The following is an 18,350-nucleotide window of genomic DNA, read 5'->3' as shown; positions in this document are numbered from 1 at the left end:
TCTATACTGTTATATATTGTTGATAACAAACCAGACACTCGCCCTAACACGTTTTAAGAGTTTATTTTTGTAATAAAGAACAAATCAATAACATTGATCATACTAATTCCAACAAAGCAGTCCTCTAATGGAGCAAAGAATACTTAAGAAAAACCAAATGTGCAGGGTGAGCCTTCACTCAAATCCACTGTAATAAGAAAAACAGCAACAATCATTCAATCATTATGAAATCTCTAATTGTATTTGGTATCTGGTACAGCTAAATGTAATTTACAAAAAGGGGGAACATTTTCAGATCCAATTAAAGCCATAATTTTTATCATCAGTCAAACAATAAGGTTATATTGCTATTAAAAAAGGGAAGAAAATGTGCGCAATTAGATCAAAGTAACATTTTCTCTGCTGTGGTAAAGTACATGTCAACCTACCTGACCATATTGGCAATGTCCCAATTTGTTTCTGATGACAGTGGACCAAGAATTTCAACTCCTTCCTCGGTCACAATTGCAATCTCATGCTGAAGTAACAGAAATTATGACTTAAAATATGACTTAAAATATGTGTATATTTATGAAGATCAGGAAGAGATATCTTACTCTGTTGTAGGAACGAGCATCCCGGTAATACAGCACTTTGAGGCATCGTTCTATCAAACCCCGTGCCTCATCCTTGGTAATTTCTACCTTGTTTTCCACCACCTCCCTCATCAAGGGCTAAAATGACAATCAGGTACACTCAGTTAATAAATGCACAACTACATTTGTGATTATTAATGGATTAGCAATAAAAAGCTCTCATATATTCCCCAAGTGTTTATCATACAGCAGGGAATTGCACAGATAATTAACAAAAGAGGCTCTATGCAAAAATAAAAGGTACAGATTAAAAATGCTTTCCTTAGAATTACCTGAGCCAAATAGGCACCAAATCCTGTTGCTACTGCTGGGGATTCATATGCAATTCCAAGCTTGTCGACAAAGCCAAGGAAGCTAAAAGATAAAGAAGCAACTGTGTTAAAGAAAATACATAATACATTTTTTAATCCCTAAATTCCAGCCAAAAATGTACTTAATTATTAATTAATAATATTAATTAATAATAGCGTTACCATTAACTATTAATATTTGAAAACTAAACTACCTTTCTCCATTGTAGAATCCACCAATAACTACAGAGTTCCACAGTGGATTCATTCTGCTGCGGCGGTTGTACATGACACGTGTAAGCCAGGAATGAATGGCTTTGGGGCTGTAGCTGTGGCCATCTCCAAGGAGCTCCTCATCAATCCTGAACCAAACAGCATAGGAAAAAAAGTATCTCAACTTTGTTGTTTAGCAGCATAGACACACACTACTATGGTGCTTCTATGCATCGGAAAACAAAGCACTACAATACTAATTATGGAAACTCTTAAGTACTTACACCATTTGTTCAATTATCTGTTTGAGGTACTGGTAGTCTGCATAGTCCCCTGAAGCACCCAGGATGGTGTTGTCATTGACTTTCATGAGGCGGGAGATGTTGCGGAAGCGTGCCAGGGAGCCATAAGAGCCGAGCATATCGGCAGCAATGATGACGCCACCTGTAAATTTCACCCCAAGCACCGATGTCCCAGTTACCATTGGGTTACTGGAAAAGGAAACAAAAATGTCAAAAACAGCCAGGAATAGCTAATGGATAGACAGCAGGTATCACAGTTAGCACAGCATCTTGGTGGTTATCACATTTGACTCTCAGCACTAAGGTCTTGGGTTTGAGTCCCTATCTGGATGGTTGTTCTCCCTGTGTGGGTTTCCTCTGGGGTCTCCAGTTTCCTCCCACAGTCCAAAACAGAGGATAGGCTGATTGAATACTCCTCTGCACCTAGTGTCAGTCCTCCAGAGTACGCAGTATGCAAACTGGCTGCCGCTTCTCATCATCAGTGTGTGTGTCATTGTAAAAAGTTGATATCTGTCTAATAATATTATTAGATAAATCTAACTACATGTAACTAATAATAATATCATCATTATTATTAGTTAAGTGTAATTACATTTATCAGATAAATGTAACTATATATCACTAATAATTACATGTAACCAATAATATCAGTTATTATTATTATTATTATCATCATCATTACCATTATTATTAAGCAGCAGCAGCGAACTGAAAAAGAAATCAAGTGATGACCGTTAATGATTTCTCACAAGATAACCTGGTTTCAGCTGTCTCCTATTGTTTTGAAGATAGAACGATGAATGCGTGTTAATACTAGCTAGCGCTAGCTATATTCCTTTCCTAATTACCAAGCTAGCTAGCTAACCTAACTATCGCGATGGCAGAGCCTGAACGAAAGAGGGCTGCTAATTAGCATTAGCTAATGTGGCCAAAGCAATGAAAACCCTGATCTTGTTTTAGAGATAAAAGACACTGACACTGAATTAACTAGCCATCCAGCTATATTCATTTACTTCATAACCAACTAGCTAGCTAGCTAGCTAGTTAGCTAACCTAGATGACACAGCCCAAACAAAAGAGGACTGCTGTTAGCATTAATTAAAAATGATGTTGCATTATCAACAACAAAGTTAGCGAACCCAGCTAACGAGGACCTGGTTTAGATAGCTAAACCATGTCCTCGTTAGCTGGGTTCGCTAAATAACTAGGTTAGCAAAGTTTGGTCTGTGCAAAAGGATAAATAATAACGCTAGCGATCACAGGCCAAATGTTTGACCAGCGAGCTAACAGCTAGCTAAACCTCCTATTAAAATCATATAGGTAACGAGTAAGTGAGCTTCCCAAAATACCTTGCTAGTCAAGCAGCTAACCACGTAATGAGCGGCTAGCTAATCTAGCTAGGCTATCTTACCGAGGCAGTTAACTACCATCGCGATTTCCACCATGATGATGCAGCACTGTTAGCCATCTGGCTAACCTTGCTAAGCAAACCGAAACTAGCTAGCTAAATTGGGTACCAATCAATTGCCTACTATACAAGACATTAATTTCAGATCTTACAGTGTGTGTTTCGTAGGCCCACATCCAGGAGTACGGGTACCTGGAAAAGAAAAAAATTGCCCAGGTTTTGGTCCATTTTCCCAGAAATTTAACTTCAGTCCACTTGTCTCCATGTTCAACGGTGACGGAAAAGACACTGCAAAAACGACGCTTTCGTTCTGCTTGTTCAAACCCACATTTGTTTGTCGTCACTTCCCCTTGGCGTTGTCCAGCTATTCATTTTGCGATTGAATATGTTAAGTATTCTGATTAAATATCAGACTATATTATATATCGTCGTATACTGTTATATAAAAAGCATAGCTTAAACGTGCAGAAATTACTTCGTTTGGAATTGATAACGTAGCAGCTTCGGCTAAAAGAGACGCATAATGTAAAAGTAAAAATAAATATACAGCTAAGCCGCTGTTGTGGAAGATATTGGGCTATATTAGGAATTAAATTATATTAACAGTTAACTGACAGTTATAACAGTTATAATATATGTTATAATAAAATTACATTGCGAATATTGCATTATACTGTATTAATTATAAGCACAGGTGACTTGCAGCTGAAAAATAAGAAATGTAAGAAAGTCTATGCCTATGCCTTTGAAACTTTTTAGGCTCGTAAAAGTCACTTTCTAATATAACTAGTACCATAATGCGGTATTCCTTCATCTTATTTGATTTCTTAATAAACCTCCTTTGTGGATTGACTCCAACATTCCACATCCCATGGCTGATGTCATTTTAAAACCTAGCTGAGTGACAGTAAAACAACTGGATATTATATATATAGCCTACCTATTGAATGTATAACAATTAACGACCACTAGATGAGAAACAACAATTTTCAATATTTTCTACACTGCGGTGTCAAACATTAATGTCTGACAAAATGTCTTGTATGGTACATTAAGACGGTACTGGTAAGCTTCAAAAGAGAAAATAAATCAACAGCACAATAAATCAAGAACACAATATGTCTAGGATGTAGGCATAGACCTGTCAAAGATTACCATAAAATACATTAGCAGACCTGTTCTAAAAGATACAAATCAATTCTAAGATGAAATATGTATCTTAAAATATCAAAATATCTGTTTGTTGCATCTTTTGAAATTCTCGCTGTAGGAATAAAGTAGCTAAAATAACAAAAGAACTAATAACATTTTGAAAAATACAAGGAAAATAAATATCGTTATAATTAATACTCAAAATTCTTACTAGGTTTCATCTAGGTGTTTCTTTCAATAATGCTATTATTTTACTTAGTGTCACCAATTTATTTCAATCTTGTTAAAAGATTAGTCTGAGTTATTTTATGTAAAATGAGTTAAAAGTAAATTAATTTACACATTGGCAAAGGTATATCTTGGCATCATCATCAAAGTCTGTTCTCATCGGCGCAAGACGCGTAGTCGTCTATGGTAGGCCGATTACCACACGTCACACCTGATCTATTTCTGATTAATCTTGGGGCCTTCTTTTGTCCTACTTCATCTTCCAACTACATTTTCAGCCCTCTTCCAAGAAATTATGCCTTTTCTTTTTTTTCTATTTCGAACGATAATTTCATTTGCTTTTTAACAGAATAGTTAGCCAGTGCCCAAAACTGTACTGTTTCTGAGGTATACTTTTTACTTATTCTAGTTAGTTGTTAAGGAGCGTAACGGTTCATTAGGAATAACCTAATGCTCTCTAAATGTTCCAGCAATGTGGGACAGTAACATAAAATACTTTTTCATGGAAAAAAAATATTTCGCAATTATTTTGGTGTGTTTTAGTTTGAGTAATTACAAAATACTATTAGTAGCCTTATGATTTGAAAAGAGAATGCCACTTATAATTAAATTTACGATCAAGCTAGATCACGCCAACTATAGTCATAAAAGACGAACCAAAATAAATGTTTCATAACTACCAGTAGTGTTCTGCTAATAATTCAGTACATATTTAGTGACTGACTGCTTGGCTCTATATAGTTTATGACTTCAAAACCTAGTTGTCCCATTTTACCTGATGTTACATGTTTCATTAATTAGCCCGACGTTTAGCATCACGACCTGAGCTCCTCGCGCGTATACCATTTAGTCTGCGTTCATCAGGATTATCTTCTGATATGGGTGTTGACGTTACTAGATTTTCTAAGGCGCAGAATGAACTTTGATCGATTTTTGGCCGTTTTGGAAGGTAACAGAAAAATTTGTATGTGTGAATTTGTCTTCCACAAATCTTTGTTGCATTTCACATGATGGCTACCGTCTTTACAGGCGCCACGCCACCCCATCACTGTCGGGGCGCGGTACCGAGAACTGGTACATTAATCTATCTAGTACTGTTAGCTCCGTGAAACACAGCATCTTCCCCATCACTGGGCTCGTAGACTCGTGTAGCATTCGGTTCTCAGCAGAGAACCAGACCGCCCGGACAAGTTGTCAAGGACAGGAGTACACTCGTCAGATATTCGAGATCATCATAAGAAACACTAGGTAATGCATGACTATTACATAATTTTAGTCAATAAGTGATACAATACATAGCTAGTATTGTCTTAATCCATGGAATATATGTCAGTTTGATGTTGTAATGTTCTCCGATCATGGCATTTCGGTTGCAAACGTTTCATCACCAGACGAGGTGACATCTTCAGTGCGAGCGTCATACTGTGTTTGATACGTGAACTCAACCCGAGCTACCGATATTTACCTTATTTACATATGTCAGTTTACCAAGACGTTTTGGTCCTCTTGGTATAGGATCTTAGCCTTCCCTCTGGATAAAGACCACAACACGTTTAAAGGGGAATATCATCCAAATCACATCTGATACCTGTAAGATCTGTACATTTTGTAGATGTGTGTTGGTATGTGTGTTGTTTCAATATTGTTCAATATTATTCAATATTTCAATATTGTTCATTCAAATAAGTGTACTGTACTATAATTGGATTGAGCCTTGTGTGGTTCTAAAACAAATACACAGTGGTATATGTCTTAAGACATAAATTAAGAGCTGAGGACAACTAAAGACAAATTAGTAGCATTGTTATTATGCATCCATTATTAAGCATCCATAACACAATCTTACAGACAGTATGAGAGAGCGAGAGCAAGCAGAGAACATGGCAGAAAACTGTGAGTCTCCCTGCCGACTGGAATAATGACATTTACATGTTTTAGTGTTGTTCTATTAGTTTATTTAGGCTGGTCGGGCATGTCCTTTCTGTTTAGTCTATGTACTTGTAAGTATTACCGTCTTCTTGTGCATCTCTCATTTTTCGTTATTCTCTCCCTATCTCTGAGATTTACTTCTGTTAAGCATGTTCTGTTGCATGCTGTGTGTTTGCTCATTAAAAGGTGTGAGAATGTCATCTCCCAGGGATTGTTCCACATGAAGAAGCCTTTTAAAATGTACAGAAAGAAACACCTGCAGTGCTCTTTTTGTGGATGATTTGTTGAAACATTTCCTCTGTGTGTGCATGTTTGCATTTTACTGGGATCTTGTCTGTGACAGGGAAATTCTGAACAGTCTTCATTCTTCCATCTATATTTTGGGTTTGCTTGTGGTAGCAGTGGTATTTGGTGCTATGTTTGACAGGTATATATGTTTATATGACAAGATTTAGCATTGTGAAGTGTCATATAGAGTACATGATCATTCTCATAAGTTTGTGTAAAAATCACAATTTGATCTGAATGAAATTCCTCTGCAAATCCTTGGTTACAATTAGTTAGAATACACAGGCAAAAATGCATGCACCATAGAAATACTACATAAATAATTAACTCATATAAGAATAAATTCCTTTGATGACCACTTCCTCATAATATCTTTAATGTTAAGGCCCTTGAATGGGTTAATGTATGACACACTTTACACTAAGGTTAAATCAAAGGTTCACTGTTTTAATTTTAATCATGCCTTCTTTAAGATGTATATCTGATTATAGTGCAAATAATTAGAATTAAACATCAATCACATTAATGATACGATAAGTAACAAACTGCAGGTAATTCCGTCTGACATTCTCAACATAAGCATTGAGAGACTTTCATGATTTGACTCAGGTGCATCACTTTTAAGACTTACACAGAAACTACAGGGAAAGAAGCACTAAAGAATAGATCTAAGAATCCTGTAAAATATTACTTACATCCTGCACATCCCACATACTCATGCTCAGTTTTTCTCAATTGCATTACTCTTACACCCTCTCTCTCTCTCTCTCTCTCTCTCTCTCTCTCTCTATATATATATATATATATATATATATATATATATATATCTCTCAGTTATAGCAGGAGGTTCACCATACTTTTGTCTCTTGCCCTTCAGACAGTGTTTGGGGTTGCTGTTGACTTTGCACCAAACTTTCTGCTGTATGTGACCATACACTTCATCATAACAAGCACCATTTTTGGTGTCATCATCAATGGGTTTGTGCTGAGTGAGTCTGTGAATTTAGGCTGTGTTCAGACTGCCAGCCCAAATCTGATTTTGGTATATCTAGATTGTATAAAGATTGATTTTTGAGAGTCTGCTTGACAAAAAACTACATGAAATACAATTTTTGCAGATTGGATCCAAACCACATTTGGATGTGGTTTGAAAAGCAATTCCAATTGGATTTTTACAGATGTTTCTGTTTGGACACTCTGGCTGCTCAAATCATATTTCAGTGTCGTTTTTGTCATGCACAATGTGACAAACAACAAGAATGTCAAATCTAGAGTAGCAAAAGTGCTGGGATTCAAGAAGAGCATTAAGAGACATGCCAGAAAATTAAATGCCTTTTCTGTTGTTGGCCCAAGACTATGGAATATCTTATGCTTTTCTATAAAGATGTTCCAATCACTAGATAAGTTGTTGTTTTTTAAGGTGCTGTATAAAGATAATAAAGATGACCTGTCTTGACTCTGCTCTTCCCAGTCCCATCTACATTTAAAAACATTCTCAACCACTCCATAGACATAGAATGGACATCCACAAAAAGACACATGCTGGCAAAAATCTTCACTGATTATTTCTTTGTGTTGGGCTATATGCTGCTTGCAGACCTGGCTTATCTCATTTGAGACTAGAGAAAGCTACAGTTCACCATCTCAGTACCATCCCAGGGTTCTACTTTATTTTCTATATCTGGTAAGAGACTGCTCCTCCCACACTGACACATCATGCTGTGCTAGTCAAATAGAAATACTGGTGGCATTCTACTGTGAATTCATATTTGAATATAAATTCTCACCTGGTCTGATGAACTCATTATCATGTAATCATATAATCATATAAAGACATATAATCCCCAGGGCAATTTACACAGAACTTTAAAATAGGCAGAAAGGCAGGTTAAATACTTCACATGGATGTTTTATCTTGAAGTACATATTTCTCTGCAATATTTTCTGCTGTTTTCACCACTGTGGATGCATTGCTAGCTGAAACCACCTTGAAGCTCTGACAAAAAATGAGAGTTGTAGTTTAATGAAATGGAATGTTATTTTCTATGTGGATTAACCTAGAGGACACCTGTTCGTTTTTGATCAATAGCATGTGATTACGCAACAGAATGTAACACCTCTTATGCATAATTTTGTCAAATTGTATTCATAACATTTTGAGTGTCATGTCCCAACCGAAACCCAGTCAGATACGGGTCAGTGTGCACTCACACATCCCCATGAACACCAGTCACAGCTACAGTTTGTAACACACTTCTCCACACACCTTCATTCCCTTTCACCAGAACGCTGATCACACACACCTGTTTCCAATCATGCTAGGCTGCCAGCCATGTCTGCATGTCTCCCATGTGACTGTATATATGCATGTTTAGAAATGAGTGTTTGTGATTGCAAATTCTTCTGAGCTACTGTAAAAAAAAAAAAATTCCTTGTATGTGAATATAACAGGCCAATAAACGGACTTATATGCTGCCTTTGCTCTGTAAATATGCCTGAATGCAAAATTGAAAAATAAAAACAAAACAATTTGTCATAAACGGAAAATGCCACCTCTGATATGCCATTTAAGTCACAGTGCAGCACAATAAAGTGGTTCACAATCAATATAAGTGACAGCTTTACTTTTCAAAATAAAATTAATGTCTGCACAGAGCCACCTCTAACTTGGCAGTGTAATGACGGTTATTGTTTCCATAGCATTTAAGACTCTTTTATTTTCTCTCCCCATATCATTCCCATTTGATTCTTCCCTTTCTTTCCAGCCTGGATTGTTTAAATATTTTGAACATCTATCTCATCCTACATTTTAGGGTTCATCCTCAATCAGCCTGCTGGCTATTGGTAAATGATAGAAAAGAGGAAGCTATTGTTCTTCTCTGAAAATCAGCTTCGGTCAATGGTCACTCATTCCCTACCATGGCAGAGGTATAACAGCAGCACACTTACTCTTCCTCTCTCTCAGTTAAAAGTGCCCAGCACTCCTAGAAAAAACTCCCAGCTTCCATAAAAAGCTCCATTCAATAGCACTATTAACTATCACCACAACAACAGGTACCGCCCCCTCTAGGCGGCCAGCCAATCAGGCAGTCATAGTTCAGGAGTTTTTCCTGAATGGGACAGACTAAAGCTAATGGTTCACATTTCCAGGGCAACAAGGGAATAACTCACATCATCAGGGAATAGGGGTCTCCTGCCGGTCCACATAATGTGATGTTATGATGTTTGTTCTTGCTTATTGTCATTTCTGACAGCCCTCAGAAATTAAGTTGTTCTAAGTTTATTACTGTTTTTAATAGTTAATATGCTTTTTTATTTACTAAGCTAATAGTTTGTTATTTAGTGATATTTAATCAATACATTAGGAGGAGGTGTCATGATTGGCCCCTCCTAGTGTCCTGTCTCCGTGGTAACCCTGTCTCGCATATTTGTTTTACTTTGCTTCTTCATTGTTCCATCCCTCGTTTGAGTTATGCTGCCTTGTATCACCTGTTCCTTGTTAGCCCTCATTAGTCTGTGCTGATCATTGTTATCTAAGCCTCTGTCATGTTTGCTGTAGATTGTTGTTTGTTCAAGCCTCTGTTTGTGTAAGTTATGTTATTAACTGTAACCTGCTTCCCTTTTTTGTTATCATGTGTCTTTGTTCTTTTGTTTCCCAGAACTATACATTTCAAGTTTCAAGTTTCAAGTTTGGTTTATTTGTCACATACATAGTCATACACAGTACAACACGCAGTGAAATGGTGGAGAGTGCTCTGTCCAAACTGAGGAAGAGAACCAGGGGTGCATAGAGAAAAAATATATATATACAGATAAATATATATTCTATGTATGTACAAAAATATATTAACAATGTATGTACAATATATGTATATTATGATTATATACACAATGTACAATGTATATGGTTGAGTATATATGTACATGTTGGTAAACTGAACCTGGACTCTGTTTATGACTCTGATTTTGTATTTGCCCCTAATAAATCTTGCTCCTCTCAGCATGTGTGTCCATCTCATAATCCTTCAACATTACAGGACACCCGATATGTCTGCCATCTTGGTGCTGTTGCAGGTGGACAGGTGTGAGGCAACGCAGGGGTGGAGTCAGCACTGTACCACAGATCTTCCTCAGATGAGGAAGAGAGCCCTCATCCTCGTCTACATCTGGTGAGCAGAAAACAGTGGCACTTCTTAAGCCCATTTCTCGTGTTCTAATTCACTGCAGATTTTTGTGTTTTTAAAATAATTTATTCAGTTCATCAGATAATTACAAAGTCCTTCTTGGTAGAATAGGTGTAATAGAGAAGGAAAAACGTCCATGGTTTCACCAAACTGTGGGATTGATGTACACATGAATATGTAGAGCCTCCAAAAACATCAAAGACATGCTCAAGAGTGAGAAATGACTAGTCGAAAAATGACTGTAGTATTGTAGTCTGCCATTCCTTGGCATGTGCTACATTCAAATTTATTAACACTATAAAATAATCATTATTTTAGTTATCAGCCATTCCTCACTGCAGGAGTTGTCTGCCATATCTCTGTATCTCTTGCAAGAGATGTAATAGATGTGTGTGTGTGTGTGTGTATATATGCCAGATCGCTGGTTTTGTCCTCCTTCCCTATAGCTGTTTGCTTCCCCAGAGCATGTTACTCACCATCGGGGTTGGGGCCTGCCTCATCATGCTTGCTATCCCAGCAGGTGACCAGACAGCTGTGTCTTGAATGTGTTGAATTATTAGGAGATTCTCGTTGAAGTATAGCCTTGAAAAAAGCTTTTCAGTTTGGAATGCCACAATATGTCACTTATGGTCACCATTCAAAGTTAACTGGTTACCTTCATTCCTCAGGTTCGTATAGAATCCTTCAAAATATCATCAGAGTGGTCCCATAGGCATGTATACAGCAATGAGTTCCTGAAACTATAATAATGAGCAGTTTAGTTTAGTTTCACCCTCTGCTAGAAATCCATCCTATACTAACCAAGAAAATAGCCTATATGAATAGATGGATGATTTTAAATTTACTGTATTTATGAAAAATATTCATATTCTCTTTCCCCCCATATATGTTTTTGTTTCTCTGAAGGGTGAGAAGGTCTTGAGTGCTTGCCACTGCTGTATATTGTTACCCAACATGGGTTTTATCATAACACACTAAATACTGCATTACAAGATATGCTGCATTTTAAAACTAATTTTACAGTTGAGTCTAATATTAAATCCAGGTGTGGAGCAGTTGATTTTTTCCAACACAGACAGATGGGCACTGGGGTGTCCTCACTGTCTGCAAGAATGGGTGGAGTATTAGCTTCACTGATAAATCTGCTGCAACATCGTAGTCCTGTTATGCCTTTGGTGATATTTGGCTACACCCCCCTGCTTGGTGCAGTTCTTGCATTGCTCCTGCCCAAGGCAGCAATACGCCACTACCGGACACTATTCAAGATACAGAGTGGTAGGCAGATGATATACAACCCACAGAACTGGACAGCTCTTACAACTCATAAAACAAAATTCTCACACATACAGGCACTACACACAGCCTACTTTTTAGAACAAGCACATTTGCATGGCCCCTTTTCTTTCTTCTCTCTCTGCAGGTTTACTGCTCAGAAAAATGACAACGATTTCCCTGTAGATTTGGTCCAGTCACCAAGCAACACAAAGGGCCAGGAGCGCCAATGCCTGACAAAAGTCTCTGTATGCATACATACATGTAATATGCTTCTTTAGGTTTCAGATCAGTAAATACCACAGTTTTGTAATACATTTGTAATACATTTTTATAACTTTGGGTTTTGATCCAGGCTTTATAATGTCACATTGAGAAATATAGCTGTCAGCACAGGCTTTAAATGAATGGTTAGGAGCATCTCTACTCTGCTACCACAATTTCTCACTCAAGCCTATGCAAAAAAGAACCTTTCAACACTACACTTTTGTACACAGAACAAGCAGAATATACTTTTTAAAAATATATTTCCCTTGAATAGATGTTTATCCTTCACTACAACCAGTATCCCTACCAATGTCTCAACCTGCTTTAACACCCTAAACATCTTTCCTAATGTTATATAAAACATTTGTGTAGTTTGGTCACAAAATGTAAGCGCCAACCGTCACAATTCAAGAATACTACTAAAGGACGTTCACTACTTGAACTGTGCAGTGCCTTGACTATAAACAGTCCTGTAAGGGTGCCTTCTGTTTACTTAATATGCAACACCACAGCAGTTAATGATTCTGTTGCCTTGTAGACATTAGACTTTTCTTGGTATGTCTATTTTTGTTGTTTTCTTTAGACAAGAATCCTCTTAACATTACAATTCACTAAAATCCAATACCAACTGCATAAAAATCTTCCCCATTGATTCTAATAGACACCCTTTAACATACTTCATTTTCTGAACACATTCTTGTGGTCAGTGCTGCATTCAGGGGATCGTCAAACTCCTTATGAATATCATTAACCAAATTTTTGGTTGTTTTTAAACCACAACAACCCACAAATCTAACCCATTAATACATTTTTATTTATCTGATCAATAAAACAAGGCTTGATACATGTTTAACCCTGTTGATGTTTTTGAGGCAGAGGACTAAGCAGTAGTGCCCCCTTTAGGTTGTGTGTATCATGCACCAATTTGCATCCTGCATTCCAGTCAGTCACTCATTACACTATTGCACCATAAATTGTTTACTATAAAATTCACTCCGACATGCTCCAATTTAACATTTAGATTAAGGCCTTAGGCTTACTTTTTGACCATAGTTTCCTTCTGGACGTGTGTGTAAGAGGGAAGTCTTAGGGTAATCAAATTCAACATATTTCTTTAAAAAAATAAAAATAAAAAATAATAATAATTAAAACGTAGCCCAACATTCAGCATCCAGAATATCCCCACAGGATTCTCAGCCATGTTTGCATGTACATACATCACTTCACATGGTAGTTGGGATGTGTGAAAACATGGTATTTCCATGTGACTGGCATTAAGGTAAAACAGTCTGATTATGAGAGAAGATTTATATAGATTCCATCAGGCTCTTAGGTGCCTGTTATTCAGCAGAACACTCACTGAACATCATGCTTAATCACTGCAGAGCAGAACTCCATGACATCCTGCACATCCAGCTCCAGTTACAAAAAGTGTCCATTTGTGCACATGTGCAAAAACATGTATTAGACCAATGTAACATATGTAGCTGCAGTTGCTACCCCACAGTTGTTGTCCTTCATTGACATGAGCACATAGCCATCATTGCCCCAGTAGGTGGACCAGGAGTTCTTCACAAGCCAATAAGTTTGGTTGTCCAGCATCCCATAACCCACTGCCAGCACAGCATGGTCCAAGTCATCCATTCCATTCTCTAAATCACAGAAATATAAACAAAGTGGTCATGTAGGAATGGATTTTCTTACAGGCACTTATTGCAGCCTACAACACATTAAAGCACTCACAACTCAACATCTACCCTGCAGCATCCAATTACAAGAGCTCAGCGGTGGTCATGAACAGTTTTCTGGTTGCTCTCCAGACCATTCCCCATTGATCTGTCTGACCAAAAAGCCAAGCAATGGTGGCCAAGTATGGAACCAGTACAGGTTCATCAGGCACATCATTACTGCAGGGTTTGAGAGTTGTCTTTCAGCCAAGAACATCTAGCCAACAGCAGCTATGTGGTCAGAAACTGACCACTGATGGATGGCTATGGATGGCCAAAAAAGTCACTTACTAAGTGTACATGTGGGTGAAGGTAGGAAGGAACTCACTGCAGGAGGGTTCATAATACACGCCGTTGCTGTAGAAGGTGAAAGAGCGGTGGGAGGCATCGATGCTGACGGCAGCAGGGCCGTTTTTGAACAGCGCAACCTTCAGCGCCTCCATGTCTCCGCTGGTCACATTGGTGTAGCTCTTCACCCGGGCAGTCAGAGTAGACTCATTATAGTGACACAGGCTGTTCTGAAATAAAATGCAAAGAACACAATTCAAGTTAAACATGTAAAACACTATAGTGAATGCAAAACACATGGGGCTAATCAGAAGTGAGTGAGCATTAGCCTTTACACTTACAACATTTAGCAGATGCCATTTTTGAGAGTGATCAGTATGACAGTACGCATGTTCCCTGGGCGTTAAACACCTGACTTTGGTCCTGTTAGCACCTTGCTCTACTTCAAACACTGATGCTGCTCTGAGCACTCTTACATGCCATGTGGCTGTAATCTTACACAAACAAAGTTCCACCAATTCCAGGATGGGTCTTTAATACACACCATTCCTGTGTATGCTCCATAGCTCTCTGCAGTGGAGATGCCACCATGTTTCATGACCCACTCAAATGCTCTCCACTCCTCCCCTCCATCACAGCCATTGTTACCAAAGCCCCATGTACAGTCCACCAGCATCTGCTGAGACAGCGTCACTCGCTCCCCTGTCTGAGAGACAGAAAATAATGAAACAATTAATTTAAAAATTTGCATTTTTATAAAATGTAGAATATAGTTGTGTCAGTAAAATCAAGTTAACTTTGAAGGTGTGAGATTTGAAACATTCAACTTGAAATCACAACAGCTTGTCATGACTGCAATACTATTAATTATTATTTTATCGTCATTTTATTTATTTATTTTTTTTACTAAGAGGATCACACTTAGAGTGGACCTTTTATATTTATGGCTTAACAGTTAAATGAAAGGATACAAGTACCAAATGTATAATTATCTGTATTGCAAGTGTGTGTTACATGTTTACCTTTATAAACAACGCTCCCTCCAGGGCACCTGTGGAGGCAAAGCTCCAGCAAGACCCACACACTGCCTGATCCTTTACGGGGGTCACAGCACCTACACACACACACACAGCATGCAATCTCTCTCTTATCACCCATTCAGATATCACAACACCTGAACAAACCCACGTGTTACAGACCTATGCACACAAAACATGTAGACACCCACCATAGAGCCTCCAGTCCAGGGAGTCAGGTGGGGTGACAGAGCAAAGTTCCATAGGGAAGGGCTGGGCTTTGTTGGGAGTCTTTCGTCCTCGTCTTCCCCTCATTATGGCCAGCTCATCCTGTGAGCGGTCAGCCAGGTGATTCACAGAGAGAGAGAAAGTCAGTCCAGCCCTGTTCATGGAGTGAACATACCTGAGAAAAGTAGAGGAAGACTGCGGTGACCTACACATCCTAGGACCTGCATTAGATTTAGCTCCCCATCTTGCGCTCATTCTGAGAACCATGTACATTTCCTCACCGAAGGTTATGTACAAAGTGGTGCTCTCGCGTTTCATGCTCCATTTCATTTTCATAGGAACGCTCATATTTTTCTTTAAAGTGTCCAAACAATCGCTGCACATGTCCAACAGGGGATGTATGAATCAGGTCTTGAATGGGATTGGCCAATAGCTGGTGCTCCACCCCTGGACCAGGAAATGGGCCACAGCTTATACCTAGCAAGAAAATAGACCAAATTAGATATTCATACATGTGTAAAAGCCTAAGAGACAGAAAAACTGTGTGCACACATGTATTAGTAAGAGTAATGGAGGGAAAATTAGTGTGCATGTTTGTATTTAGATACCTTCTGGTAGAGAGAAGTCTTTAGGGTCAGTATGCGGTTTGAAATCACTGTAGTCAATAAGGTATTTGTCATAATGGGAGCCCAGCAGCGTGTTGTAGCCCATCATCTCATAGTGATGAGGTGTGGCCACGGCTGCCCCTCCATCTGGGTGTGCCACCCACAGACGATAAGTGTTCTTTTTGTGACCGATAATTGTAACGTTCTTCCACACCTCACACAAGACACCTGCATAGTACTCGATCCGCTCAAACTGCACACGAGCAACATTAGTGAGGTTCAGAAATAAGTTATTTATACACTCACTGATTTTGATTCAAACTTAATCATAGCACACCTGAAATCCCTGAATGTTGGGCAAGGCTGCCTGAGGTAAAACTGGAGCCTCCTCAGTACCATTGACCTGGAAGCATTTCATGGCATTGAATTCTGTCTCCGTGGTAACTGGTGTGATCTTGTAGCCCACACCCTGTGTCATCAAGGCACTGAGCTGTAAAGTGGAGACCATGCCTGACGAGGGGTCACCGCAGGGCAGAAGTCACAGGTACACCAATTAGTATGCCTCTACATTAAGGACAGGTCACTCAAAACAAAAATCAACCATGATTTGGTATCCCAGTGATCTGTGTGTGTGTGTGTGTGTGTGTGTATCACAGATCAGGCACAAGAAAGTTCAATATTTTAATCTACTTCCTGCAATGAAGCAGGAAGAGTAAAAAAAACATGGGTCAGAGGGAGTAGGCTGTAAGTGTTGCTCAAGAAATTTCTGCATACATGTAAGAATAAGTTCTCTAATGGTACTTAATACAGATAGACTCTGACTGTCAGCCTTCAGGAATCTGGTTAGGTTCTGTTATTTATTTTAATGCATCGGGCTGACACAATGAAAGACACTGGTATAACATACTGAAGAGTACATTTCATCCACAGCTGGACGTACAGGACCTAGAGTGACTAAATCCACTACCAAGAGATCACTCACCATGGTAATAGTCAATTCTGCTTCTCTTTCCTTCTAGGTCATACCAGGCTTCAAATGGTTCCTTGATTTCAGCATAGGGCAACGAAATCAGGCCTTCAAAACAGGAGCATGCCGATTCGTGAGAGAAGAGAACAACCAAACACTTCAACAAATGGATGAGTCTCTGCGTGTAATTAAACAGCTTCATACCTTTCACGTGATACGTATTGCCGAAATCAGGAACCGTTCGGCCAACAAGCGGTGTGGCCTCCAACACTATGCACACACAGATATGTGATTTTAAATGACTGCATTTTCATTTCAGCCCTTTCACGTAAATAACTTATGCAGAAACGCATGGATGACCGATCGCTCAGTAAGATTTAAACACATCCTTGTAGGTACGTTCATCAGTCCCTATTCTTGAATACAAGCCTTACCTGAAGCGCAGCAGAATAACACGGCTAGCCCTAGAAAGGACATCGCGGGGAAAAAATCGGTTAAGAAAAAGAAAACTATGGAAAACACACAGCAGAAAGCCGATCTAAAGTTCAGGTTGTTGATAGCGATCTGGCTAATGAAGGCACTGGACTTATAAAAAGGTCCAATCAGAGCACACGTAGGCGTGACTCAGGAAAGTCATATGACTTTAGGTAAGTGGAACTCACATGACTATAGTCAGATGTTACAGAATCTCGTGTACTTGTATCAGCAATAGAAGGGGGTTTTATTTTTTATATTTTTTTAATACCATGTACAAAATCGCATTTGCAAAATGTTCATGCCAGTTTGACACCAATTATGAATCTCACAACACTATGCAGGGACAGGCTGCAAAACACGTTTCCGAAATGTGTAAACCGAGATCAAATCTTTTCCTATATTTGCAGAAACCTAATATAAGTATCTAGCAACTTCAGGGTGCTAGATTGTCATATTAGGTAATGTAGCCGATTGCTGCACTTAGCTGTGGAATAGCACTTCACGATCGTCAGCATCGTCTGGTATTCCACATTTCATATTCCAAGGCCAGTAGTGTTGCATGTTAAATTTGTTCCAGAACCTGAATTTGTCTGGTCTTATGAGCAGCTAATGTAGGCCTGTCTATAGTCACTGATGTTTGTCAGCCTTGTTTATGATTAACATGTGCACCAGAAGAAGAAAGGAAAACAAATGGTGACCATGTTTAAATCACTTAGGAAATAACATTGAAGATGATGTCTGTAAGTGTTCCTTATCTTGAAAAGCAATGATCAAGGCTGTATGTTTACCTCTCTATTTTAAGTACTAAACTATGGGTTTAGCTACAAGGCCCAACACCCCTTTTCATTTAAGTAAAAATATGGATGTAAAGGAT

At 38.6% G+C, this 18,350-nt stretch overlaps 3 protein-coding genes across 3 annotated transcripts; 1 reads left to right on the top strand and 2 right to left on the bottom strand.

Annotated features, from left to right (window-relative positions):
* Window positions 1-47: 47 nt before the first annotated feature.
* On the bottom strand, window positions 48-3,160 carry psmb4 (proteasome 20S subunit beta 4). Its single transcript, XM_027026115.2, has 7 exons — window positions 3,001-3,160; window positions 1,423-1,629; window positions 1,141-1,287; window positions 908-989; window positions 597-713; window positions 429-517; window positions 48-187 (listed from the first exon to the last, which is right to left on the bottom strand). Exons 1-7 carry the CDS (start codon window positions 3,111-3,113, stop codon window positions 175-177), a joined length of 768 nt encoding a protein of 255 aa, XP_026881916.1. The 5' UTR covers window positions 3,114-3,160; the 3' UTR covers window positions 48-174.
* A 722-nt stretch (window positions 3,161-3,882) lies between these two features.
* LOC113587462 (uncharacterized) lies at window positions 3,883-12,265 on the top strand. The gene is made up of 6 exons (XM_081706232.1): window positions 3,883-3,894; window positions 5,178-5,476; window positions 8,043-8,129; window positions 10,483-10,614; window positions 12,050-12,149; window positions 12,257-12,265. Exons 1-6 carry the CDS (start codon window positions 3,883-3,885, stop codon window positions 12,263-12,265), a joined length of 639 nt encoding a protein of 212 aa, XP_081562358.1.
* A 696-nt stretch (window positions 12,266-12,961) lies between these two features.
* On the bottom strand, window positions 12,962-18,276 carry LOC113587460 (digestive cysteine proteinase 1). The gene is made up of 11 exons (XM_027026123.3): window positions 17,434-18,276; window positions 17,204-17,269; window positions 17,015-17,107; window positions 16,370-16,542; window positions 16,036-16,285; window positions 15,709-15,904; window positions 15,412-15,602; window positions 15,206-15,297; window positions 14,728-14,889; window positions 14,224-14,413; window positions 12,962-13,820 (listed from the first exon to the last, which is right to left on the bottom strand). The coding sequence occupies exons 1-11, from the start codon at window positions 17,474-17,476 to the stop codon at window positions 13,633-13,635; spliced, it is 1,644 nt and encodes a 547-aa protein (XP_026881924.2). The 5' UTR covers window positions 17,477-18,276; the 3' UTR covers window positions 12,962-13,632.
* Between the last annotated feature and the right edge of the window lie 74 nt (window positions 18,277-18,350).

This window comes from Electrophorus electricus, chromosome 2 (genome assembly GCF_041902795.1).
Source record: "Electrophorus electricus isolate QZ-2024a chromosome 2, ASM4190279v1, whole genome shotgun sequence".
NCBI lineage: Eukaryota > Metazoa > Chordata > Actinopteri > Gymnotiformes > Gymnotidae > Electrophorus > Electrophorus electricus.
This window is presented reverse-complemented; position numbering and strand designations above follow the sequence as displayed.

Coding starts and splice junctions, on each gene's coding strand:
- psmb4 (XM_027026115.2), bottom strand. CDS start 3,113: ATGGAGACAAGTGGACTGAAGTTAAATTTCTGGGAAAATGGACCAAAA. Junction 1,288..1,422: donor CAGATAATTGAACAAATGGT/GTAAGTACTTAA, acceptor TGTTTGGTTCAG/GATTGATGAGGAGCTCCTTG. Junction 990..1,140: donor GGATTCTACAATGGAGAAAG/GTAGTTTAGTTT, acceptor TTTATCTTTTAG/CTTCCTTGGCTTTGTCGACA.
- LOC113587462 (XM_081706232.1), top strand. Junction 5,477..8,042: donor ATCATCATAAGAAACACTAG/GTAATGCATGAC, acceptor TGCTGCTTGCAG/ACCTGGCTTATCTCATTTGA. Junction 10,615..12,049: donor CTCATCCTCGTCTACATCTG/GTGAGCAGAAAA, acceptor CTCTCTCTGCAG/GTTTACTGCTCAGAAAAATG.
- LOC113587460 (XM_027026123.3), bottom strand. CDS start 17,476: ATGTCCTTTCTAGGGCTAGCCGTGTTATTCTGCTGCGCTTCAG. Junction 16,286..16,369: donor CCAACATTCAGGGATTTCAG/GTGTGCTATGAT, acceptor GCTCGTGTGCAG/TTTGAGCGGATCGAGTACTA. Junction 14,890..15,205: donor AGGGAGCGTTGTTTATAAAG/GTAAACATGTAA, acceptor TCTGTCTCTCAG/ACAGGGGAGCGAGTGACGCT.